The following is a 27,672-nucleotide window of genomic DNA, read 5'->3' as shown; positions in this document are numbered from 1 at the left end:
TAATGATTTGCTACTAATTTGCCAGAAAACCACAATTTTATGAAAAATGGACCAAAAATGTGATGCAAAAATATAAAATAGCCACACAATACAGCTGGGAACCTGTCAAAGAAGGGACACTTTTTTAATATTAGTACTGTTAAGTTGAGCAGCTGACAAAATAAATGAATCTACATGCATTTCTGAAATAAAAGTAATCTATAACTATGATCATTACAATTATTTATTAATTGTAAACCTTCCACGTTTTCTTCCAAAATTGCCATTTTGCGGAGTAATCATTAGGGTGAGAGCAACATTTTGAGTCAAAATTGGGGACAGTTGAGAGGTTTGGATATACCTAATTATATAAAGTGATTTATTTGCTTGTGCCTCTCAACCTCTTAACACAGGAAATCTGGACAAAGCCAAATATACTGGGGGACCAAACAGAACTAAAAATTTCTCTTGTATAAACTTAGACAGTTGATAGAATAACAGGTCTTTCTTTAGCATGTATTTTTCTGAAGGGTATGACGTCTGAAACTCAAGTCTGTCATTCTTTAGTGACTTCATTCCTAAATGATTTGCCAGAAAACCACAAATTTTATGAGGAACAAAGCAAAAATAAGACGCAAAAATCTATTCATTCTGCGAAAATCTGGGCATTTGAGAGGTATAGTTCAGCCGGGAGAATTGTGCAGCAGATATCCTACACGACGGACTTGGCTCTCTAGGTGTAGACAATAAGTACCCCCCCCCCAAAAAAAAAAAAAACGAAGATCTAAGTGAAGTGATTGCTTCAGTCTGGCTTCATCAGTTTCAGTAGCATTCAAACTCAGTGAAAATATTCAGTAATAAAAAAGTCTGTGCTTGTAAACAGTTGATTTAACAGTTTTCTAATCGAACACATCCAACAAAGACCTCTGAGGGGGCATACCTGAGCTGAAGATAATCAATAAACATTCAAGGAGAAATGAAGAGGTGCATGAACAGACAAAGATGAGACTGGTATTGCTAATGCCAAATCATACATCTCAACTTCTTTGCTCAAGAATTCTTGATGAAGCCCTATAATCCGTGACTGCATTAAATACTGCACTAATTAAATTTAAAAGCTGTTATAACAGCAGGTTTTGCATCAACATGAATAAGAAGATTGAAACTCTAATGCATAACATTATTGCCTGACTGTAACAGACATTAATTTAGCTGAAAATGAAGTTTCATGGGGACAGAGCAACAGTATGAGAAAAATAAATTAAGCCGTAAGCAAAGCCAGGTCAAACAAAGTGCACAGCTCTGCTGCCTGCCAGTCACTAGTGTCCAATCGATTGAACAAACTCCTCCAAACTAAAGAAGTACTGCTGCTATTTCTCGCTCTCTTTTCCCAGCATGCAACTCGCAGGAAGAGAGCGAAAGCTGAGAACCAATCAGTACCCATCCAGCCACCCACGTCACATACGTAACTGCTGACGTGGCAGTCCGATCCCCTTCCACTTTACTGCGGTGACAAACCGCATAGACTTCTAGGCATCTGTACACTGATAACTTCTCTTTTAATCCGGACTGGTTTAACAGCAGTCTAGATTTACAAAAACTATTTTTTTTTAAACCCAGAATCTGCCGAGCATGCGTACACAGTTCAAGTTCTGGGACTTTAACAGCGAGTCATTCAAACTCACAGCTAAGCAGCCAGTATACAATTGTATACTAATTATTTTATTTTATTTTTTTTAATTCTTTTTCTTTCATGTTACAGCTGGGGAGGGGGGCTGCAGTCCTGCAGTCTGATAGTACGAGCTGCCCCTGGGAAAAACTGGCTGTGTTTGCAGATGATATTATTTTATACATGACAAAACCAGGGGGGGATATTAGTGTTGTGGAACATTTTAAGCCAGTTTCAAATCTTCTTCAGATACAAAATGAATGAGGCTAGAACAAAGGCGGTAGCGGTCAGTTATGTACCCACACACAAATTGGTCTAGTGATGTTCATATTTATGGGGACATGATAAAATTAAGCATTTAGGAGTATGGATTAGAAATTACTCTGTGGTGGCAGCTAGGGATATGTGGGAAAAGAGTAAACAGAAGATAATACAGACATTGAAAAACTCTTTTATATGGCTATGGATACTAAGATACAAGCCATTAAAATGTTTTTAGTCCCTTTAGTCTTATAAACAGGTCAGACATACTTTTATCAACTAGAGGAGAAGTTGTTGATAGCAATTAAAACAGAAAGATTTTATCTGGGAAGAGAGGACAGCGGGGATCAAGTGGGATAGGCTGATTCTACCAATGGAACATGATAAACTAGGATTACCTGGTTTGAGTGGTTATTTCAGAGCAACACAGTTTGGGCTCTTATGCATGGCACAAGCAGAGGACTGTAAATCAAAGTGTAATTCAAAGTGGAAAGGAATGATGCTGACAAAGGGAGGAAGCTCAAGAAGTGAGGAGGGATTGGAATTTTAGACTAGGACTCTTGGTGAGAACAACCAAATTCATATGGAGTATTATATTCATAAAATAGCAGGGAGCATTCTAAGAACCAGACCAGCACTTGAATGGAGAAAAGAAATTACTATGGTCAGGTTTACAGATAATAGGCAAGAGGGGGCTGGAATTTATTGGAGAAAACTGGCAAAAGAACCAAGGTATTGGGAATAAATAACTAGAAAGGGGAATGTAATAGAATGGGAAGAGGCCAAGAATTTATTCGGACTGCAGGTTAGAGATGGTCTTCCCTATCAAGAATGGATATCAGAATATAGGCAACAAGAAAGAAGTCCTAAATGAACGACCAGCACTAGTAGAGTTTTTAATAGAATCTAGAACAGAAGCTGCCATTAAAAAGTATTAACTAGTAAAGCATATAAAATACTGCATGATAATTATAAGAATCAGTCAGAGGAGCTTAGAAAGGATTGGGAAGAGAGACTGGATAAGCAATTCACAGAGAGACAATGGGGGGGGGGGGGTATATATGCATATCTCCCGAATATGCAACAAAGTCTTGAAGATTTAGGATGATTGCCTGGAAGTGTTTACATGGGTGTTTTTATACCTCAAGTAGACTCCAAAGAATTTTTCATCAGGTGGATCGCAAATGTTGGGGGTGTGACGGGCAAGAAAGAGGTAGTTGGGAACATATATTTTTTGGGAGTGTACTGAGCTGGCAGACTTTAGGGATTCCCTGCAGACCACTTTGTCGGAGATGCTGGGTGAGCAGATTGGACTGACTGGGGAGATATTTTTTTGAGTTATGCTACAGAATGGGAATTGCCTAGACCAATTATGGTGGCTGCCAAAAAAGCAATTACTAGAAAATATAAATCAAAGTCTAGACCAACTTTACTAGAAGTAGTGAATATGGTAACAAAGATAAAACCACTGGAATTGGAATCTTTAGAAAAGGGAAAGAGTAAACTATATAGGAAGGTTGGGAACAAGAGGCAGTATTTCAATGAGCCATATGCTTAACTGACAATGACTGCATAATTTATAAGTAATGTATGCAACAAGTTGTTTCAATGGTCTGTGATGTAAACTGTTTGCAACTAAAGTGATTAATTTTGTATGTTTTTCATGTATAGAAATGCAAGATTGCCTTTGTCATATATGAAAATTTAATGAAGATATTTGGAGAAAAAACTGCTACTAGCAGGGTCCCACATGGCTCGGTGTTGGAACCCCTCCTGTTTGGTATATACTTCTCTGAAGTGAACACCAATGTTGGGGGCCTCTGATCCACCAAGTTCACTGATGACTGTGAGCTGGGAGCAATCATTGAATCCCAAAATGATGCTGACATCCTACAGACAGGCCCAAAAACGACAAATGACTAGTCCCAAAACCATGGTCTGAGATCACACCCTAAAAGGACCAGCAAGTAGCTACGGTAGTGAGGAAATCCTTCTTTGTGGCTTGACTTAAGTAAAGACAGTAATTCTTTTCGGCCGCCCTCAGGGCCCCATGATTGAGTACAGTCTCCCTTCTGCGAACTTGCTGAAGATACAGATTTGTATCCCAAAGGATACCTCATCCAGGGAATAAACTTCCCATTTTTGTAAAAGAAAGCCCCGTCCCTCACTGTCTTCAAAAAGAATTTGGATAAATGGTTGGAGAACTGTAAATTCACTCTTGGGTTACTGCCCATATCCCTTATGGACAGAGGCAGTCTGTAAAATGACTCCTGGCTCCAAAACCCAAAGAAACCCTACCCTGATACTACCCCATCCCATGTCTGGGCAATTAAGATATAATGTTATATCCTGGGTGTTACTGGCTAGGCTTGTAAAGGTTTGTGTGCCATTTGCCTTGTAATCACCTATGAATGTATGAATCTCCAGCCCCTGAGAAGCCTGACCAGTTCTATAAGGTGCCAGATGCCTGTACGTTCTTGTACAAATGTCTATCATCTGATCCAGGGGTTATTTCTATGTCTACTGTTAAACCTTCTAGGCTGCCATACTCTTCTAAGCTTCTTCACTTGGACAAGAACAGTAAAACTATGGAGAGGATTGGTAAGAAAGTATACACTTCTACTACATTAGGCTTCAGTGCTATAAATTACCAGAACCAAGATACAAAGATTGTCTCTGATCTGCTTGACCCTGAGGATAAGGCCTCGACTCTTTCATCAATAGGTTACACTTCTCAGGTTGCCCTCCACTCTCTAAAGTACAGAGGATTCCTCCTCTAGAGCTGCCTCTATCTGTGATGAGGTGCTATTCCTGATTTCGCCTTCAAGCCTTGCTAGATATTAAATCAAAACAACTGGATGCTCCTCTGGATAACCAAAGCTTGTTTGGCATTGCTGTGGTGCAGCTCTTTAAGACCTTGCAGGATCAGGGTAAGGTCATGAAAGATTTGATGCACTTCTTTTTCTCCCATTCCCAAGTTTCAGAGGAACTACCCTAGTAATACTGCCTTTTGCCTAGACAGTCTTCTAAGGGCAAGAAGGCTCCTAGGTGTATATTTTATGATAAGCCTACTCAAACGCCCAGGTCCCAAAAGCAGCTTTTTTTCTGACAAGCCTGCAAACATCTGACTTTCTGCTGTCCCTTCCTCTTGGTCAGGTTCCCTTGCCCCTCAGTCTTTCTTTGTTTCTCCCAGTTTGGCTGAAAATTCACCACAGACTCTTGGGTTCTCTCCGTTATCAAGCAGGGTTACTTTATGGCCTGGAAAAACCTTCCCTCCTTTATTGGTATTCCACAACCTCCTGCAGAACAACTCCCTAATTTTCCGGGAGTATTGCAGGGTCTGTATGATGAGGGTACCATTCAGCTGGTTCCACAGGTGGAGAGGGGTCTAGGTCCTCCCTCCCCCAGAAAAGCAGGGTCTTGGAGATCTGTCCTGGTTCTTTACTTTCTGAACACTTTTCCTGTAGTGCCTTCCTTCTGAATGCTTTGTCTTCAGACTCTATATCCCCTGTTGCTTCCCCAGACCTTTCTAGTTTGCCTGGACCTAAAGGATGCCTACCTTCATATTCCTGTCTACCCTCTGTTCAGGAAATGTTTGTGTTTCTCCATTTCTTCCTCTCATTTTCAGTTCTCTGCTTTGTCGTTTGAGCTTTCGGTGGCCCCAAGGGTATTTGGCATGTATGTAGCTCCAGTGGTCACCATTTGCAGGCTTCAGGCCAATCAGATTTTTCCCTGTCTGGACGACCTCTTGCTTCAGGCCCCATCCCAAATCAAGTAAGTGCAGGATCTTCATTTTACCCAGCTTGTATTGCACAACTTTGGGTTCACGATCAACCTTCAGAAGTTAATGTTGATTCCATCTCAAGACCATGTTTTTCTAGGCTGCAGGATCCAAACTGTTCTATGTTTGCCTCTCTTCCTGCCACCAGGATTCTGCCTCTCATGAATTATTTTATTTCCATGCTTCCCCTGTCCAGTCTTCCAAACAGGGAGTTTCTAAGGGCTCTGGGGTTCATGGCTTCTACTGTCCGCATGCTTCCCTGAGACAGGCTTCATATGATAAAAATTTCAATGGTATCTCAGATCAGTGTGAATTTAGCACTGCCACCTACTAGATTAGCTGGTTTCTCTCCTTTATCTCAAACTGAAACTTCGCTTGTGGTTTCAACAGGACTCTCTGAATCTGAGTGTTCCCTCCCAACTTCCTCTGCCATCCTAGGAACTTTTCATAGGCACCCCAAAGCATGGGGTGGGGAGATGCATCAGGTACCCTGAAGGTTCCAGGCCTTTGGTCTCCTCAACAGGGTTGGGTCACATCAACATCAAAGAAATTAGGGCTCTCATTCTGGATGTTCTTCGTGTTTCACTGTTGCAGTCATTACGTTTTGGTAATCCTGCTGGCAGGTTGCCCTCAGTCGGCCTGAATTCCAAAGTCTTGGGTCCTGCGTCAGCTGCTGTCACCCCTTCCTTGACTTCAGGTCGTCAGGGGTATAAAAGAAGCAGCCAACACCATTTTCTTCAGTCTTTCTTGCCGCGCGGTGCCCGAAGCAGGAGCAGTTCGCAAGTGCCGGTCGGCCGACTCCTGAAATTTTCGTGTTTGAGATTCAGATCCAAAGTCTTCATTAAAAGCTAAGTACCCCATTGGGGAAACTTTTTTCTTGCTCCAGACCGGTGTCAGAAAATGTTAATAATTGTATTTCTTGTGGGAAGCAAATACCTCATTAGGACTTTCATTCTTACTGTATTCCTTGCCTAGGCCCTGACCACGATGTTTCCATTTGTTGGTTTTGTGCTAGATTTAACCAACGCACTATTAAGTGTCGGTACAATTTTGCATTAAGCTATTTTGGGCGCAGATTTAATTATAGAATTTCGTCGGATAGCCATCCGACTACTGGAGTTCACAAAAAACGCAAAGAAAAAGGCAGGCTACCGAGGTCCAAAACCGACGATGAAGCTTCTCCTAAGCCAGTTGCCGGTTCTCAGTGAGGCTCTTTTGCAGCCCCTAATGCCGGCTACTTTATAGAGTTGCAGGCCGCTACTGAATCCCACGTGGAGTCGGTCAGGCCGCTGGAAACTCAAGGTATTGGAGCCTCCGAAACTATTCCCTCAGATGGGTCCGGAGCCGCTGAGCAGGCATCAGCTTCTGAGGGTGTATACAGACCTAAACAATTATACATTAAACCAACTTCAGCTTCAAAGGCAAAGACTAAAGCACCTTTAAAGGCAAAGAAACAAGTTCACCAGCCACATGGACAGGCCTCCATTCCCAAAAAACAGATGCTGAAAATGTCAGGAATATTCACTTCCCCCCCCTATGAGGATTCTGATGCTGAAGAATCTATTCCTTCAGCTTCTCCTCCTGAGAACTATTCTTTTGGGGAAACCTTGCATACCATGCGGGAGCATTTCCACTGGGAGAGCCAAGATTTTTCAGAATCTAAGAAGAGGCTCAGGAACTTCCTTTTACTACCTGAACACAGGCCTCTAGCTATTCCACCTGTGTTGGAAATTGTAGATGATGTATTTTCAGAGTCTAGTCTGACCCCTGACTCCTTACCTCCAGCTCCTGTTAAGCCTGACAGATATTACAGGGTTCCTGACTCTCATAAATTCCTTTTCAAAAACCCTGCTGCAGACCCAGAAACTATTTCTCAGGGTTCCCAAAGGGGTTAAGGCTTCCACTGCAAAAAACCCTACCCCCTCAGATAGAGATTCTAGGGCACTGGATAGATGGGGGGAAAAAGATTTACACATCTGCTACATTGGCTATAAGGGCCTTAAACTGCCAGTTTCATATGCTCAAATATCAGCAATATGTCATGACACTGCTTAAACAGAAAATGTTGGTAAATTCTGAATGTGCAGAAAACAAAGAAATGCAGTGCATGCAGCTGAACAAGTTGGAAAGCATACTTTGCAATGTGGTTTTGATTCTTTGGAGGCCTCCTGCAGGGCCGCTGCTACGGGTTCTGTAATTAGGAGCATGCTTGGTTAAAAGAACAAAATATGCCTGATCATGTCAAAGCTAAATTATTAGATGCACCATTACAGCATGATACCTTGTCTGGTGTTAAGGCAGAAGTGTTAAAGAAAATGGAGGACAAAGCTAAATCTATGCAAACGGTCAAAACATTTTTTACAGGTACAGCCACCTAGGTTTAGCAGACACTGGCCTACAAAGAATTGGTCCTTTCCAGTGTCAGACATACCTCAAAGGGGCAGATCCAGATGCCCTAGAGGCAGATCCCAGCCGCAAGGTTCGTACAGGTCTAAACAGTGCGGTGCTTCTACCTCCAAACGTGGAGAAGACAAATCACAACCATACAGGAAACAGTCCCAATGACTTCCCCCTCCCTGCACCAAGCACTTATCTTCTGGCAGCACCCTTAGGGGGAAAAAATAGCACTTTTTTCTCAAAATTAGCACATTATAACCCAGGACAAATGGGTTCTAGACAGTGTTACAAGGCTAAAAGTTTCACTTCCATACCCTGCCAAGGGCAAACGGTTGGCCAGACCTGCCAAAAAATCAATGGGCAGAGACACAAAAACAAGTCTCATCCCTCATGGCCATGGGGGGCATTCAACAAGTACCAGAGCATGAGCAGGGACAAGGATTTTACTCAAGACTGTTCTTGGTACCCGGAAAGGACAAAGCCTGGAGACCAATACTGGACCTATCTATTCTGAACACATTCCTGGATATTCCAAGATTCAAAATGTTGACTTTGCAGCAGCTGGGTAAGAACGCTTGGCTTTTAACTTTAGACCTAAAAGAGGCATATCTGCATCTCCCAATCAGACAGTCATGCAGAAGATGCATTCAGATTCAAGGCTGGCTCAATGCATTATCAATTTTCTGCACTGCCCTTTGGCTTGTTTACTGTGCCCAGGGTCTTTACAAAGTGCCTGACACTAGTAATTGCATTCTGCAGACAGAAGAATAAAAATATATCCTTACTTGGACGACTGTCTAATTCAAACAGAGAACAAGGACATTCTCCTACCACATCTGGCGTTTGTGAAAAGCATGCCTAGGGTACAAAGTCAACGAAAATAAATCAAAACTAGTACCCTCTCAAGAGATAATATTCCTGGGTGCAAGCTTAAATACAACTGCCTAGATGGCTTATCTCATGCCAGACCTCTGGCTAGGCTTATAAATGCCCTAGGGCAGATAGCCTAGTATGAACCTATGAACCTATAAACTTGATGAGTGGATGGGAGATAGTAGGTTTACCCCGGGTATCACTTCTGTGTCACTGTTAGACAGAGGCACAGTATACTAACCTCGAAAAAGGGCATAGCAAAATTCATTTAAAATGGGTGGCGAAAGCCAAACTCATTCTGGCTAGGCTTATAAATGCCCTAGGGCAGATAGCCTAGTATGAACATATGAACAAACAAAGGCAACTGACTACCTATTTCAAAATGTTGGCAACAAAGGCCCAGTTATCTGCAAGAAAAATTCTGCAGGCTTTGGGCTTCATGGCATCCTGCATACTACTAATTCCATATAAAAGACTGCATATGAGGAAACTTCAATGGTACCTAAAAAGTGTTTGGACTCAACATTGCCACAGCCTGGAAACAATGATTACTCTCATTCCCTGCCTGCAACAGTATTTTCGATGGTGGGCGTGAAGGCTTGTCACCAGAACAAGGGACAGCCATTCACATTACCCCCAGCCAGGCAGACACCAACAACGGATGCATCAGATTATGCCTGGGGGGCCCACATGACAGGAAGATGCATTCAGGGCACATGGTCCTCAAACCAAATGCATCTACATATCAATCAAAAAGAGATGTTAGCTGTTCAAAATGCCCTGACAGCCTTCAAGGACCTAATTCATCCGGGACAACTACTGATAAAGACAGACAACACCACGGTCATGTGGTATATAAACAAGCAGGGGGGCACACATTTTTACCCCCTTTGCAGACTAGCCATGACTTTGTGGGACACAGCATTGACTTACCAAGTACATCTGCATGCACAATTCCTGCCAGGAAAGGAAAATACTCTGGAAAACGAACTAAGAAACCTCATGGATCCCCACGAGTGGCAGCTGGATCCACAAGTCTTCAGCATGATGACAAGGAAATGGGGATGCCCGGGCATAGATCTGTTTGCCTCTCCTCACAACTACCAACTAAAAAGATTCTGCACAAGGACTTATCACAGACAAGCATGGAAAGTGGATGCCCTACCTTTCACCTCGAAAAACCAGTATATGCCTTTCCTTCACTGCCTCTCCTCCCCAAGGTACTCCTAAAGGTCAGACAAGAGAAGCCATAGATGATGCTGATTGCCCCAGACTGGCCCCACCAGTACTGGTATCCAATCCTAAGGAACTTGTCTCAATGCCCAGCTTGGACCTTACCTCAAATACCTCATCTACTGTCCCAGCAAAACGATCAGATCTTGCACAGCCAACTCGGGACCTTAAACCTGGCAGCATGGCAGATAATGTAGTCATACAAAACACACCTCTCAATAAAGCTGTGATGGATGTCATTTTGGAAGCCAGAAGGCCTAGTACTAGAAAATCTTATGCTGGAAAATGGAAGAGATTCTGTGCTTGGAACCAGGCACAAGGAACTGATACAGCTGTACCAAATATTCCTCAGATTTTGCAATACTTAACTGGAATGCTGGACAAAGGCCTATCTTTTTCATCAATTAAAATTCATGCCTCTGCCATTTCGGCTCATTACAATACAGAGCCACCAATCTTTTCTCACCCTTTAAGGCAGTACCTCAGAGGAGCCAAAAACTTAAGGCCTCCAAGGAGATCACCAATACCTGCATGGGACCTCAACTATGTCTTGGAAAAACTCACCCTGCCTCCTTTTGAGCCAGCTGCTACTGCTGATATAAAGTTTTTATCTTGGAAAACAGCTCTGCTTCTACCAATGACTTCTGCAAGACGAGTTTTTGAGCTACAGGCACTCATGGCTGTGGAACCTTTTATAATTTTTTATCCAGACAGGGTTTCTCTGAGGACAAACCCAACATTTATGCCTAAGGTGGTGTCCAGTGTGGCTCTTAACCAAACTATTCATCTGCCAACTTTCTATCCAAATCCACAGAACAAGGGGGGGAGAATTCTGCATTCTTTGGATGTACACAGCTTAGATTCTACTTGGACAGAACCAAAGTTTTCAGAAAGAGCAATTACTAGTGGCATATGGCATATGCTGCAGGATGACAAGGAAAGGCTATCTCAAAGCAGACCATTTCAAAGTGGATAGGGCCACTGCATTCGTTTCTGCTATTCACAGCATGGCAAGCCAGTGCCTAAGGGCATTAGGCCACATTCAACCAGAGCTGCAGCCACTTCAGCAGCCTTCCTCAGGAGAGTACCAACCAAAGACATTTTAGAGGCTGCTACTTGGAGTTCAGTGCACACCTTTACAAAGCACTATCATCTGCCACTCTACTCTAAATCCAGGGCAGGCTTTGCCACTGCAGTTCTGCAGGGCCTCATAGCTGCTCCTAATGCTGTTTAGCTCCAGCCTCCCAACCATAGCTTTGGGACTGTACCCAAATGTAATGACTGCAACAGTGAAACACTAAGAACATAGTACAGTTGTGTACACTTACCATAAATGTAGATGTTTGAGTGTATTTACTGTTGCAGTCTAGGTTACCCACCCGCCATCCTCCTTTTTCCTGCTGGAACTTATCTTTCCTTCTCTGATTTGTACAACCTATGTGTGTATTTGCTTGTACGTGAAGGTAAAGTTTTTATTGGCGCATGTAATTTTATATATATAAATTTTGGCTACCCTTTTAGGGGGCACCTGACATCTGGGGCAAGAAAAACTGAAGAAAATGGTGTCTGCTACTTCTTTTATACCCCTGACGACCCAAGACTTTGGAATTCAGGCCGATTGAGGGCAACCTGCCAGCAGGATTACCCAAATGTAATGACTGCAACAGTGAATACACTCTAACATCTACATTTATGGTAAGTGTACACAACTGTACTTTCTTCTAGCTTTCTGCAAACTGTGGGTGTCATGTCCGTTGGAGGCTTTTAAAGACACCATCACAGTCATGTAGTACATCAACAATCAAGGGGCATAAATTCTTACCTTCCTTGCAGGCTAGACCTTCAAGCCTGGGAAATATCCATCAATCTGCAAGTGAACCTATACACCAGTACATACTTTCAGAGTGCAATCTTGTGGCAGAGTCTCTGTTTGCAGGTCAAGGATACAGCCTCATGAGCGGATGCTTCACAGAGATGTGTTTCTGGACATGGTTCATCAATAGGGTATTCCTCAAGTGGATCTCTTTGCCTCCCCTCGGAAAAGGAACTCTCACAGCTCTGTTCCAGATTCCCAAGTCCTTTGGCTTTGAAAGTGGATGCCATGTCTTTCTTTTGGAAGGGGATGTTCTTTTATGCCTTTCCTCCCCTTTCTCTTTTTCCCAGCATCCTTCACAAGATCAAGGAGGTCACTGCAGAAATGTAGTTCCTGACCTACTTTTGGCCCAGGTAGCACTGGTTACCCATCTTATTCCATCTGGCTAGGGGCAATCAACACAAGTTAATTCACTGCTTGGACCTTCTCACACAGGACAATGGATCTCTCCTCTGCACTCACTTGTCCAGTCTTATCTCTTTGGGTGGTAGGGTTTTGATTCCTTTTACAACACCATTTTTCTGAGGACATGCTTAGAGTCCTGCAGGAAGTCAGGAAACCCAATACCAGAAAATCACACAAGCCCAAGTGGAAGAGATTGTTTCTGTCTAGTATGTTAAACATCACCAGGATCCTTTTTTCTGTGGGGGAGGGGACCCTTGGTTCTTTATTAACTGTCTGAACTGCTGCATGCTGACTTCATTTGTCAGCAATTGTTGCCTTACTGCTACTGAACCCTCCTCTGCCCTATAGATTTGAAATCTAGCAATTTCTAAAAGGCATTTTTCATGTCATACCCCAAGAAAGCCTATTCCTCCTCCTTTTGATCTTAGCTTTGTCCTTAAAGCACTTAGTTTCCTTTTGAGCCTGCTACTGCTGCTTTACCACATTGCACCTGGAAGGCTGTTTTTATTGATTGTTGTAACCTCTGCCAGAAGAGTTTCTGAACTCCAGGCCTTGATGGTGATCTTTCCTTTTTTGGTTTTATATTGAGATAGTGTGTCTGCCCATACAAATCCTTCTTTTATGCCCAAGGTTGTTAATGAGCTGTCCCTTAACCAATCTACCCAATTTCCTTCCATTTTCCCTTCATCGCAGTGTGCTGGTGAGAAGGCTCTTCATACCTTGTGTGATAAACTGAGGGGCTGCCAGCCTAGTCAGATAGAATTTTGTAAATAATTCTATGTTCATGTAAATATTAATAGGATCCTCTGGTTTGTGTAACAAATGTAAGAAAATTGTGTATGTTTTGAGCTTCAAAAATGTAACCACAGTGCATCCTGCTGGAAGAAAGCTGATAAGTAAAGCATTTTTTAACTGTTTGATCTCAAGCTCGGAGACCGGATGTGTGGGCTGGAAATTCTTTCTATTGTTTTAAGATGAGATAATTACTAGGTTTTACATGTAAAGTGTCTTTTATTGCTGTGGCTTCCTGTCAGGTGCAGATTACAAAAACTAATGTTAAAAGTTTAAGTTCTGTGAGCCTGGGAAACTTAAGTAGAAGTGTCAAGAATTATATAGTCTGAAATGACTCAGCAGTACTGTGTTTTATTAATTTAAGGACAGAAAGAAGAGTATTTTGTTCTGAAGCTGACAACAACTCACCAGCACTCTGCCTTGTAAGTAGAATTTAGAACATAGTTTCTCTTAGAGACAGGAATATAGCCAATTTAGTCTAGCTATTTTCTATATTTGTCAGACTATCCTGCAATATTGTTTTAAAATATTTTCCTGTGTTTTCTAATCTCTCTGTTAGCACTGTGTTGAATTGATGAGTATTGCCTTGTGTTTTTATTATTAAATATTTTAAACCCTTTAACTGTGGCTGTTTTGTGTAGAGATATTTATGCTCTAGAGTACTTGCATGTATTTGGTGACACTGTATAGGCCACTCCTAAATAACCTTCAAGACTTAGTCACGCTTAGCAATTGGATAATAATAACATTGCGCAGTAGAATTGGACACCCATTTGTAAGGCCCTTTATAGTAGCTGATAAGGGTAATTGGTGGCAGTGGATTACTACCTTATAGCCTGGGCAGAGGAGGGCATAGCTAGTGAACCTGTGCCAGCCTTCCCCAGGAGTGTGTGTTTGTATATAAATCAAATCTCAATGCGTGTGTGTGTGTCAGCTACTTGGGAAGGGACATGAAACACTGTTTGGACAGAGAGGGTACTGGAGGTTTTGGCTTGACTACCTGACTGAAACCTGAACCCTGTAGCTGTGCCAGTGGGGAGTCTTATTGGGGATCTAGTGAGAAAGGGAGAAACCAGCCTCAGACTAACTGTGATCTGTGTGTGCTCTTAAGGAAAACTGTACTGTACTGTGTGTGTACTTATTATCCTCCCAATGTGGATGCCCCTCACTGGTGTAAGTGGTGAGGATTGAGGCTCCTTGATTACTGGGCCAGCATAGACAGCTCAGATATTATTTAGCCAAAACAAAAGCCTTTTGTAAGTCTGATCAGCCTTTTCTTTTCGTTCCGGAACATTGGACCTGTCTTTCTAAGCATACCACCTCCTTTTGGATTTCCAACGCCATTTCTTTGTGTCATACTTTTCATGATAAACAGTTGTCTGCTTCTTTATGGGGTCATTCTGCTAGGGCATTGCTTTCTTCAGGGGGCTTTGTTTAAGGGTTTGGACACCAAATCCATTCTTGAAGCTAGTAGTTGGTCTTCTGTTCACACATTCATAAAGCATTGCAAATTGGATACCATTTACAGAGCCAGGGCAGGATTTGCCTATCCTTCATGGGTTTATGGAGGGCTCTTCCTTGCCTTCTTTCTCCCTACCCTCTTAGTAGCTTTTGTACCCTGCCAGTGGTGATGTATACTGTAACTGTGATATGGAAGGACATAGTACAGTTGTGTAAAATGTTGCCACAACAGTAGATGTCCTTCTTTTCACTGTTGCAGTATTCACGCTTCCCTCTTTACCCCCTTTTCTTTTCTTCTTATACCATGGGTGGTATTTTCTTTCTGACCAAGAGGTTCTTCTCCTTCCAGTCTGTAGATGTACATGTTCTCCTTTCCATTGGAGGTCCTACTTCTCCTGGGGCACTTCAGTTATGGTTTGACAGTCATTTTAATGCCCTACACTTGAGTAGGGAGCATATGTCTGATGTACAATGCCCCTTGGTAGTAAAAGGTTTTGGTATACTGGCAAGCATATGTCTCAACTGTCCAGATTTATCACTGAAGTCACTAAATAATGACATACATTTGAATTTCAGTCTTCATATCCTTCAGAAGCTACATGCTAATGCAAATCCTGTTGTTCTAGCAACTTTCTAAGTTCATAAGAGCAATATTTAAAATCTGTCCCTGTTTGTGGGCTTTTGTCTCCCCCATTATTTTTGTCCAGACTTCATGTGCTAAGAGGTTGAGAGGTATGATGGGCAGGACATTGGGCTATCCTTGGCAGGAGATCCCAGAGGTGATGAATACCGCAACTGTGAAAGAGAGACATCAACTGTTATGGTAAGGTTTTATGCAACTGCACTTTCTCTCTTCTTTTGTAAATGGCCAAGGGCAGTTACTATAAGCTTCCTCATTGACTGGATTTACTCACACAAGAACAGGCTTGTTTGATACATCCTGACCTCAGCTGTAGTTAACTGCCTGGATGATATTGTCTTAATACCTTTTGTGTACATATTTTTTTGAGGATTTACTGCAAGTACTAATGGAGACGAAAAAAAATTCTACTAGAAAATATATTTTGGTAAATGGAAAAAAAGTTTGGTTTCAGTTTTCTTGTTTCATTTGATTATTATTAAATTTTCAAACTTAATTCATACAAAATGAAATTATTTTCTGAAGTAGAACTTTTCTCCAAATCATATGGCTAACGTGTTCTTTATTTCTTTTCAGGGTTTCATCCCCATGACTGTTCCAGACATGCTGAAAGGAGCAGTATTTGTAAGTACTCTAGACCTTATTGTAAGACAGCTGTCTGCAAACAGGGTTTTAGGTAATAGGTTTAAGTAGATTGTTTGTAAAAACAATGTTAGTGATATAATCCATGTGGATTTTTATGCAGCAGCTTTGTTCTGCATAAATATGCTTGAAAGTTTGATACATGCAAGGATATTCATGTTTACTTTTTGTGTGGGAGTTGAACAAAAACTGCATTATGATTTAATTTCCAGGCTTTCCCATTGATTTAAGGGTTCAAGCCTAGAACAAACTTTCAAGCAAACAGAATTCTTTCAGGGCATGGTTACTTTTCTGTGAAAGGAGTTGATTAGTCTAAAATGTGTCCTATCACCAAATAAAATTCAACATCCATGGCTTGGAAAGATCTGTCTCTGGCTTGGGTGAGTTTATCTCAGCTGTTTTATCCTTCTGTCTATATGTTCTTTTCTTTAAGGAGGTGAAGTAACAGTGTTTCGCCATGGTAGATCTGTCTGTCATTCTTTTAGATCTCATCGTAAAACTGTCTTTCTGTTCTGTATGTCCCTTAATTTGATCTGTATTATTTTACCTGGAAAGCAGTATTAGAGCTTGGCAATGCTAGCAATGCAAAGGTAGGTAGTCTAAATTTGTGGCTGCACAGAGTTTTACCTTAGCAAGCCCTCCTGTTTGTGAAATAACTTTACATTTGCTACTGTTTTACTGGGGTCTAGTCTGATCTTTTTGATTGCGTATTGGGTAACTGCAGTAACATTTTTTTCTTCCATAAGCCATATGAATGGTTACTCAGTTTTCAAGTCTCACCTCCCAAGAGTGAAAATGAGGTTCTTGGACAGTTGGTGCTTTCACATATAATCATAATGTAGGGTAAGGCCATAAACTTCTTAGCATCGTCCTTTGGATGAGATATTAAAGTGAGGTCCTATTTGCTTGCATTGTTAGTAGGTCAGGTGGATGTAGAAAATCCATTGCCATCTATCGAAGGGGGGGTGGGCTTTATAAAAGCATTTTACAGAAACCATCTAAAAAAGGGCTAGAACTTTATAATTTAAACATGTATCTGCACCTTCATTTACCAAGAAATAATGTAGTCTTGGACAAAATGCATTTTCTTACATCTCCACTCCCCACCCCAACTTCTGTATCCTTAATTACTAAATGTTAAGTTGTCAATCTCGCCTTCATTCTTGCTTGATGGGTTCGGAGCCGATCCTCGGCTCCGACTCGGCACTTGCTAAGCTCGAGAGTCACTTTTACCAGCTCGAGGCAGCCCCATATCCCATGATGCAAGGCGGTAAGTACCCAGATCTCGTTTGCCGCTTCGCTAATGAGGTCCTCCTTTTACCAGCTCCTGGTAAGTGATTTTTTACATTACTACTTTTTGCCCCTTTTCTTCTAAAACTTTAAAATTTATAGTTTTAACAGAGTTGTAGTCCCTTTCTGACTAGAAATTCTCTGTCTCCTTAAAAACTTTTAGTCAGACTTTTCCCATCCCATTCCCCCCCCCCCTTGTTAGGGTGTGTGTGTGTGTGTGTGTTATTGATAGTTTTTTGGGATATATAATTTAATTTCTTGGACTGGTGTTGTTTGTGTGTGTTGTTCACCATGTCTAAGGAAAGGGTCTCAGGCTTTAAGAAGTGTGACTCTTCACACTTCTTGCCTTTACTACCTGGGGCCTCTTCACCTGCAGGACTCCTGTGCTATATGTCACTCTTTTAGCCAGAGAGTCCTGCAGGAAAGAAGAAATAAATTGATTTTGAGGGGCCTTCTTAAGCCGGAGGGCTCTCCGGCCAAGTCGGCTCCATCTAAGACTTCAAAGTCTTCCAAGGCCCAGGCTTCTGTGTCCAAGCCTGTGGCCTCGGCTCCGACTCCTTTAGAGTCGAGATCGGCTCCGGCTGGAGCCGATTCTTGTTTACTCAAACCTTCGGCACCGATGGCTATCGGTGCCGATTCTGGTTCAACCACTTCGGTGTCGGCTCCGATCGGTTCCGACCACCATGTGGCTCAGGCATCGGTGTCGGCTCCGACACCCTTACTTTTATGGCTGTATCGGCTCCGGCTGGAGCCGATACATCGAAACTACCTGTCGGTGCCGATAAGTTGTCGGCTCCGACAGTTTCTGTGGTTTCATCGGCTCCGATGGTTCCTTCAAGGAAGAGATCTAGGTCCCCTTCCTTGGAGCCGATACTCTCGGCTCCGGCTTCGCCTCTCCTCTCGGAACGGAGCCATCGGAGCCGATCTTCAAGGTCATCCAGGCTTTCTGACCATGATTTAGAGAGAGTGGTCAGTAGATTACTAAAATCACAGGCACTGGCCCAAATGCTACATAGTCCGTCTCAGCAGACGACTATTAGTCCACACCCCATTGCAGTTCCTCCTTCGACTCTACCTCAGAGTTTGGAGTTGGAGTCTTCGGGAATAGTTTCTGCTACGGCTGAGGGACAGATACCCCCTTCTGCTCCTTCAGCCTCTACTCTTATCTCCTCTTCAAGACCTTCCTTAGAGGGATTCGGTGGCCGGGCTTCCCTGGTCTCCTCCGAGGGGTGAGTGGCATCGGACCCTTGTCCGACCCTGCTCTTCCCCTTGGAGCCTCGGCCTTGGTGAGCTCGGCTCCGACGTCTGCCTCGGAGCCTTCCTTTTCGGTGGGTCCTGGAGGTCCTAGCTCTTCGGAGCGAGTTCTCTCGGACCTCCCTGGGAGGGGAGCCTTCGAGGTGATGAAGAGTGTGCTGGCCACTGGACTCAGCCAGCAGTCTGTTCCCTTAGCTCCTCCCTCTATAGTGCCTGTTGACATCTCTGCCACTTCTCTTGCTCCCGGACCCAGAGATCCTCCGCCTCAGGTTTCCCCACTGGGAATATCCCCCCTCTTCCGAGGATTCTCCTGATTTGTCGGGAGATCCTCCGCGGAAGAGGACTTGTAAGAGGAAACACGTAGACTCCCGAGTCTATCACTTGGATACTGACTTAGATGAGTCAGAGGGATCCCCAAGATCCCCCTCTGAGGATGTCTCCTTCTCAGACATCCTAGAACTCCTTAGACAGAGGGGAAACTGGCCCACCAACAATCCCTCTGAGGATGAGTCAGTATACCTGGAGGCGTTTGGATCTCGGCCCTCCACCTCCTGGGTGTCTCTGCCTTTCGACCCCCTTATGCAGGTTATTGCTCGAAAGGCGTGGGCTGCTCCTGACTCTGTAGAGCCAGTCCCTAGGAGGCCTTCTAAATTTATTACTGCCCCGTCGGACAAGCAATTCCTCACAAAAGGTGTCCCCGCTGATGCCATGGTGGTGGCGGAACTTGCAGATCCTTCCGTACCTGTCCATCCTCCTAATAAGGACTCTAGGACCATGGATAGATATGGTAAGCGGATGTTTTCTTCAGCGACCTTTGGTATGCGTTCGCTGAACTACCTATGTCACTTCACCAGACTCCAGAGGGATATCCTTAAGGAGCTAGGTGAAGTAGTACAGGATCCTACAGCTGCAGGGGCTCAAGAAAAAATTGCTTCGCAGCTAGGAACCCTTAACTCCATTGCTAACTCCTCCATGCGGCTGATATCATATGCTGCTGATGGAGCGAGTAGAGCCGCAGGTACAGGTGTGGCTCTTAGACGCCAAGCCTGGATGCGGCTCTGTAATTTTGCAGATCCCTTTAAGGCGTCCTTCACAAACTCTCCCTTTGATGGGTCAGCTTTGTTTGGCCCTCAAGTGAAGGAAACTTTGACCAGGTGTGAGCAGGACGGCAAAACTCTTTCTGTCAGGAGTCCGTTTTTCCACCCCTTCTAGACCTTACCCCAAGGGACAGAAGGGTGGCAAAATGTGGTTCCGCAAATCCCAAGGAGTCACGCCGGATTCACGTGGTCAGTTTACCCCTAGAGGCAGAGGGGGTAACAGCAACAGACGCCGCTCTAGAGGCAGAGGGGGTCCACAAAACCAGGGAAACAGAGAGTCTCTCTCTGACAAGCCCTTTCAGCATCCCTGAGATGTTGCCCGGCTGTCCCGCCTTGGAGGCAGTCGGGGGAAGACTATCGCTGTACCCAGAAGCCTGGCGTTCCCTCACTCAAGACAGATGGGTACAGTCGATCATATCCGAGGGTTACAAAATTCCTTTCGAGGAAAGTCCTTTCTATCCCTCAAATTCCCTTCCAGATGTACCACCCGGTCTAAGGGAAATTGCAGAGTTTGAAGTCTTAAAACTACTGCTAAAAAGAGCCATTCAGCAAGTTACAACAGATCATTCAGAGCCCGGAATCTACTCAAGGTTCTTTTTGGTCCCCAAAAAGACGGGAGACTGGAGACCAATATTGGATCTCAGCAGACTCAACAAGTCTGTGAGGAAGACAAGATTCCGAATGGTCACTCTTCAGTCAATACTGCCCTTCTTACAGAAGGACAACTGGATGTGCTCAATAGATCTTCAGGATGCGTACTATCACATAAAAATTCACAGACGCTCCAGGAGATTTCTCCGCTTTCGGCTGGGGTTCAGTCATTTCCAGTTCAGAGCCCTGCCCTTTGGTCTCACTACAGCCCCCAGAGTGTTCACCAAATGCATGGCAGTGGTCACGGCTCACCTGTGACGTCAAGGATTCCAGGTGTTTCCGTATCTCGACGACTGGCTCCTTTCAGCCACCACCAGGCATCAGCTTGTTCAGGCCAGGGATTACACAATAAATCTTTGTTCTCATTTGGGCATCTCGATCAACTTCGAAAAGTCATCCTTGTTGCCCTGCCAGTCTATTACTTTCATAGGCAAACTTAAACACTGTTCGGATGTCAGCTACCCTTACAGATCAAAGAGTTTCAGACATTCAAAGTCATGTCAGGATCATTCTAGCCAACAAGAAAGTACAGGCCAGAATGGTTCTAAAGGTATTAGGCCTCATGGCTGCGGCCATTACTCTTCTTCCCCTGGCTCGCTTCTACATGCGCCTTCTTCAGTGGATGTTGTTCACTCAGTGGTCTTACCAACAACTTCCAATGCGTCACCAAATACTGGTGACACAGATTTGCAAGAATCATCTTGCTTGGTGGATCACTTCTCCCCAGATTCACCAAGGCAGACACTTTGTACCCCCATCCCCCGTAGCCACTGTCACCACGGATGCCTCCCTGATCGGGTGGGGGTCATTATCAGGGCAGGATGGTTCATGGGACGTGGCAACCGTTCGAATACCACCTGCACATAAATGTCCTAGAGATGAGAGCAGTGCTTTTAACGTTGCAAGCCCTCAACGACTTTCTTCCCGTAGGGACAATTGCAGTCCACACAGACAACATGTCTGTAGTTTGGTATATCAACAAACAGAGCGGAACCAAGTCCTACCCCTTGTGTCGAGAAGCGCTCAGACTTTGGCAATGGGCGATCTCCTCTCATCGGTTTCTGGTAGCAACGCATATCCCTGGGAAAACCAACATTTTAGCGGACAGATTGAGCAGAGCTATTCTCATGCCTCACGAGTGGTCTCTCAAGCAATCTATAGTGGAAGAGATTTTTCTGGAATGTGGTCGCCCATGTTGCGATCTTTTTGCTACTCCCCAAAACAGCAAATGGCCCAGACTTCTTCTCTCTCTTCCCTCTGCCAGGCCATCCCCCCAGAGACGCTCTGACCCAGGATTGGCCCCAGGGACTTCTTTATGCCTTTCCTCCCTTTCCTCTGATCCCTCAAGTTATCCAGAAAGCAACCGTTTTGAGAGCCAAAATGATTCTCATTGCTCCTTATTGGCCTCGACAAATTTGGTTTCCGTTCCTCCATAGTCACCTTTTGGTGCAGCCGTGGCATCTGGACCCAGTGCCAGATCTTCTGATTCACCAATCCGGTCAGCTGCACCGGTCTATCCCTTCTCTCAACCTCACAGCATGGTTGCTCCACTTCCTTCCTTAGCCAGGCTTCCTTTGATCTCTAACTCTGTTAGAGACATTATAGTAGCTTCCTTAAAATCCTCTACCAGGAGGATTTATACAAGCAAATGGAAGCGTTTCTCTTATTGGGCTAAAGCCAAGAATATTGATCCCTTCACTGCTCCAGTTCAGGCAGTTTTGGATTTCTTAGCGGAGATTTTTCATGCAGGCTCTTCTTCTTCCACAGTTAGAGTTCAATTGGCTGCTATCTCGAACTTTCATGTCGGGTTCGCAGATCACAATATTATGTCCCACAGGCTTTGTAGAGCCTTCTTGAAAGGAATTTTCCTCCTGAAGCCTCCAGTCAGGAGTCCTCCTCCTCAATGGGATCTAAATTTAGTGCTGACATCCTTGATTCTTCCCCCCTTCGAGCCAGCTGTTTCTTGCTCCCTGAAATTTCTTTCATGGAAAACCTTATTTCTGGTAGCTATTACATCGGCCAGGAGGGTGTCTGAACTTCATGCTCTATCTGTTCGCCCCCCCTATTTGGTCTTTCACAAAGACAGAGTATCATTGAGAACTAATCCGACCTTTTTGCCTAAGGTCGCCTCAAAGACTAATTTAAATCAATCCATTGATCTCCCTGTATTTTTCCCTAACTATTCTAACAGATCGGAACAAAAACTACATTATCTTGATGTCCACCGACAACTCAGATATTATTTGGACAGAACTAAACAATTTAGGAAATCCGATCAACTCTTTGTTTCCTACGCTGATAACAAGAAAGGCCTTCCTGTCTCAAAAGTAACCTTATCTAGATGGCTTTCTTCTGTCATCTCTGAAATTTATCGGCTCAGGGGAAAACAGCTGTGCTCAAAACCTAAAGCACATTCAACCAGAAGCTTAGCTACTTCTACGGCCTTTCAAGCTAGACTTCCTTTAGACACTATTTGTGCAGCGGCCACTTGGGCCACTCCTCATACTTTTGTTTCCCATTACAAATTGGACTTTGCCTCCAGGGACAGAGCCAGTTTTGGTTCTACAGTTCTCAAGAGTCTGTTCCATTGAGCCACCCAGGATAGAGGTGCTAGGGACGCGGTCCCATCAAGCAAGAATGAAGGCGAGATTGACAACTTAACATTGAGAAGTTATGTACCTACCATAACGTTCCATGTTAGTTGTCTTCTCTCGCCTTCTTTCTTGCGACCCTCCCTCCTTCCCCCAGGCCTGGACAGACCTTTCTCTACAAGGAGTCATGATGCTGAAGACCATACAAAGCTGGTCCTTCTTCCATCCTGCAAGTTTTTCTTTCTTCCTTCTTCCTTTGGGAAGTGTTTATGCTTGGTGCTATTGCCCTTTTGTCATCAAACGAGATCTGGGTACTTACCGCCTTGCATCATGGGATATGGGGCTGCCTCGAGCTGGTAAAAGTGACTCTCGAGCTTAGCAAGTGCCGAGTCGGAGCCGAGGATCGGCTCCGAACCCATCAAGCAAGAAAGAAGGCGAGAGAAGACGACTAACATGGAACGTTATGGTAGGTACATAACTTCTCATTTTCTTCATAGTATCAGCTAAATTCCGCATTGATTAAACAAAATTTCATGTGTCCTGGCTTTTCAGATTTCCCAAATTGACTAGAACAAATTTTCCTATTTTATTTTTATATTCATAATATTCATACAAAATCATACATACTTTTTCATATTTTTAATATTACCTAATAATTTCCTAATAGTTCACTTTTACATATATCCTCTCAAACTTTTTACTCTTACAATTCAAACAGACTTGATAAGCTGTTTCTGTCGTCTTAAAAAAAAAAAAAAAAAAAAAATATATATATATATATATATATATATATATATATATATATATATGTTTATATGTATGTATATCTTTTTTATATCTTGTATCCCCTTCAACTAATGACATATTTAAACTGTATAATGCAAAATCCTTACAAAGCTCATATTCTCCAGTCTTTTTTCTTTTAATATCCTCTACAGTCTCCTCACTAACCCCTTCCCAAGGTTTAACATAACATTAAAAAAAAACTTTTCCATCATATCTTCATACCATTCTTTCTTAGGTATTTTATCCAAACTTAATTTCCATAATTTTTAAGTCCCCTCATATCACCATTTTATTTTCTTTTTATTCTGATAAAAACATTTCCATAATTCACCAGATTTATTTATCAATAAAATATTTACCTCCAAATGGAAATCCTTAATAATATTTTTAACACCCAAAACAAAAATTTAGATGCTCCATACACAATAGACATTTTCAAGCTTAAACATCTATCTTTTTTTTTTTACAAAAGTAACTCCTCTTTTAACTGGATTTAGTATTGAACCCCATAAAAAAACAAAATTTGTAAAATTTCTCTTTGGTATCAAGTAAACTTTAGCCAAATATGCTGTTTTTCCTAGTGTACAAAAGTTAATTAAATAAACTTTTTTTCTGAACGATAACCTAAATGTTTTCCAAAACAAACTATACATAACTAAACAAAAAATGTCACCCACTTTTTTCCACGATTTTCCTCCTTCCAAAAGGTTTACCTAACTAAACTCCTCTTTGTTAAACTTTATTCCATTAATCCTATCCTTATCTCCAAGGAATCTAAGCGTCGTGGTGCTTGTGATAAGTACATAGCAGTATGTTACATACAACTAGATAGACAGGGGTTCTAATCTCTGTACTGGCAACTGTGTCTCTGAATTCTCCGCCTCATATCACTTACTTAGAGGCGGTCTCTGCTTGATTTACAAAGCCATGTCTCACCCAACCCTGTTAGATATGCGGATCTATATCACATTGTCGAACTCTTAAAAGTTCAAACGCCATATGGACAACACCATATGATCGAACTTTTAAAAGTTCAAACGTTTCAAAGAATTTTCCTTACAGTGCGGAATAGGGAGATTTCCCTTTTCTGCACTGTAGTGCGATCTCTGAGTTGGTATGTTTAAATAGGGGTGTGTGGGGGGTGCAGACTGTACAGGTAGTTTTTTTCTTTGGCTTATTTCTTTTATTACATTTTCAAAGTTTTGAAAGTTCGATCATATGTTGTCAACCATATTATGTTCAAACTTTTAAAAGTTTGACTATGTAATATAGACACAGATATGCTACATCTAAAAAAATCACAATCCCTCGGCACCCACATACTCCAGAGACCTCAATCTTGTTACCTCAATCAACAGAACATGCTGGAGGGACAGGTTTTTAACCCAGAGACTGGCCGTACTCTGGAATAGACTTCCAGTACATGTCAAGCAGAGCTCCTCACTGGCCGCCTTCTAAAGAAATCTTGACGAGTGGATGGGAAATGGAAAATTCACCTTGGGGTCACTTCAGTGGCTCTGCTCGATTATAGGCACTGGAAACTAATGTCTGGCATCATGATGCCAGAGCAATCCTATGGGCTAGGCTTGTAAAGGCTCTAGGGCCATTAGCCTAGTACATGCCTATGAACCAAAACCTATACTTGTCTCCATATTTAAAGTCAACCCTACATATGTCATAAGTTTACAAAGAAATGTATCCATTTTTTATTCTTTATGATTGTTATGTAATCTGCATAAGACACAAGTGATTTTTATTTTTATATCTTTCTTATCCTTCAGCATTTGAACCAATGCATTTATAACCAGGTTAACTAAAACATTTCTTACAAGACAGCCTTGATGCACTTTGTTCTTAGCCATAATAACACTTGATAACCACCAATTTGATAAAACATTCACCTCACTTTTGTCATATGGCAATATTAAGGATCATGTCTTCAACACCATAGTTTATGGTGTCCCATTGGGCCACATGCTCAATGTTTTCAAAGGCTTTATTTACATCACCTACTACAACTTTCACTTAGTCTTTTCTGTGTTCTACATTGTCAGTAATTTCTTTTACATAAATTAATAATTCCTGGCTGTCCTGTATTAGTCCTGTATTACCTTCAATAATGACTTCTTCCATCACACATTCAAATCTTTCCGAATACTTTTCATAACTTTTTCATCTTTCTGAATAATTTTTCATTAAAAAAACTTTTAACCAGAATTATTTAATGTTATTGGCCTCCAATTCTCTACATAATGTTTCCTCTTTCTTCCAGATATACTTGATAACTCCTATACAAATCTCTTATCACCTCAGCTTCCAAACTGTCAATAAATATTTCTGCAAGCCACTCTTTCACCTATACACATTATGATGAATACCATCCATTCTCAACAACACTTTTTAAATGCTTAATAACTTCTTCCATTTCACTTAAAAATGTTTGTATTAAGAACAAATCTTTATCAGTTTCAAAAGATTATTTACCCCCCAGCAAACTTCTTTTATAGTCCTTTCTATATTTTTCACTAATATAGAATATCCATAAACTGTATTTTATATTTCCCTTTTCATCTTTTTAATTCCTTCATTACAAAAATAACTTTTCTTATTGGCTTTGCTTAAAAAAAAAAAAAAAAAGGCAACACTGCTACTTCATTCCTTCAACATCGTAGTTATGTCTATGCAATAAACTGTTGATATTCCTTTTATTTTCTTCCAGTATGTTTATGAGGTTATATCTTGCGTTATTATTTTCCTAATACCAGTCTTTAAGTTCATATACCTCTCCATTTCTCCTGTTCTGAGGACATGTTCTGTTTGACAAATTTTTTTTCTGTATTTTTCTTCTGCCAGTCTATCCAAGATTTATAAAAAGGTCTCATTGATTTATGATGTACCATAAACTTTTCATTTCCTCACTCAACTGTTCATTAACACCTTTTCCCAAATGCATCATAATACATTTCCCTAATACATCTCTCCTCTTCTCTATTTTCTACCCTTATCTCTCTGTATGATCTGAAAAAGTAGGTACATAACCTTCATCAATTTCTTTTAATTTTTCAGTTAAAAAATAATTTCTTTGCTTTAGGTGCTTCTGTCTTGCATGTCCGTTGTTCCATATTCCACATTCTTAAATTTACTATTTCATAACATTGCTATTTTTTTACATTTCCTTTTTATGTTTCCAAATGTTGAAATCACCCATTCCTTTAAGAGTCATATTTACTGATGTATGGCATAATTTGCTCAAGTAATCCTTTTCTACCTTTAATATATGTGTATGCATAAATTCCTTCAAAGTAGTGTATGTATTTAAAACTTTTATGTAATCTTTAAATAGAAAAATCACTCATGACCCTTTATTCACATAAATTCCACATCACCTGATGCCCCCACATAATTTCTATTTGTATTCTATCTACTTCAGATACAAACCTCACGTGTTGCCAATCAGTCTTTACTTTCTCTGCACCATTCCAGTATCCCAGCTCTTCTATCCCTGTATGTTAAACCATATACATTAATTGGTATTAACTATAGAAAACTCACGGTAGTGCGGTTACAATAAAGGCTGTCTTCCTAAATATAAACGTTTCACCAACACGACATCCAGAAACTCCAAAAATAGTGTCACAGTACTTCTTTATTGAACAAATACATGTAGATTGAGCGCTTTCATCTCCCAACTGGAGACCTCATCAGAATCAGGTACCAACACTTGCATTGTACCTTGTATAACATTTAAATAACCCAATCACCACAAACAAACAATTAATCAATAAAACAATTAACATTGTATACTAAGCGCAATAAGTGGCTGACCATCATAAGTTAAATAAAATAAAACATCCAGCTATACTCATTGTGTGAAACACACACACACACATATATATATATATATATATATATATATATATATATATATATATATAGCATAAAAAACATTTTATAATCGCATATCATATATAAAATTCCGTACAAAAATATTTATACA

The 27,672-nt window shown here is 41.9% G+C and overlaps 1 protein-coding gene across 2 annotated transcripts in view; it reads left to right on the top strand.

Annotated features, from left to right (window-relative positions):
- The window catches only part of MRPS12 (mitochondrial ribosomal protein S12), a 327,687-nt gene that overhangs the window by 130,497 nt on the left and 169,518 nt on the right, over positions 1-27,672 (top strand). The window contains exon 5 of one of the 2 annotated variants that reach the window (XM_044063039.1): positions 15,941-15,988. The exons of the other annotated variant lie outside the window; for it this stretch is intronic. Within the exon in view, the coding sequence (XP_043918974.1) occupies positions 15,941-15,988 (48 nt within the window). The remainder of the gene's footprint in view (positions 1-15,940; positions 15,989-27,672) is intronic. 2 annotated transcript variants of the gene reach the window in all.

Source organism: Protopterus annectens, chromosome 1.part0 (genome assembly GCF_019279795.1).
Source record: "Protopterus annectens isolate FY-2018-M chromosome 1.part0, PAN1.0, whole genome shotgun sequence".
NCBI classification, from domain to species: Eukaryota; Metazoa; Chordata; order Ceratodontiformes; family Protopteridae; genus Protopterus; species Protopterus annectens.
This window is presented reverse-complemented; position numbering and strand designations above follow the sequence as displayed.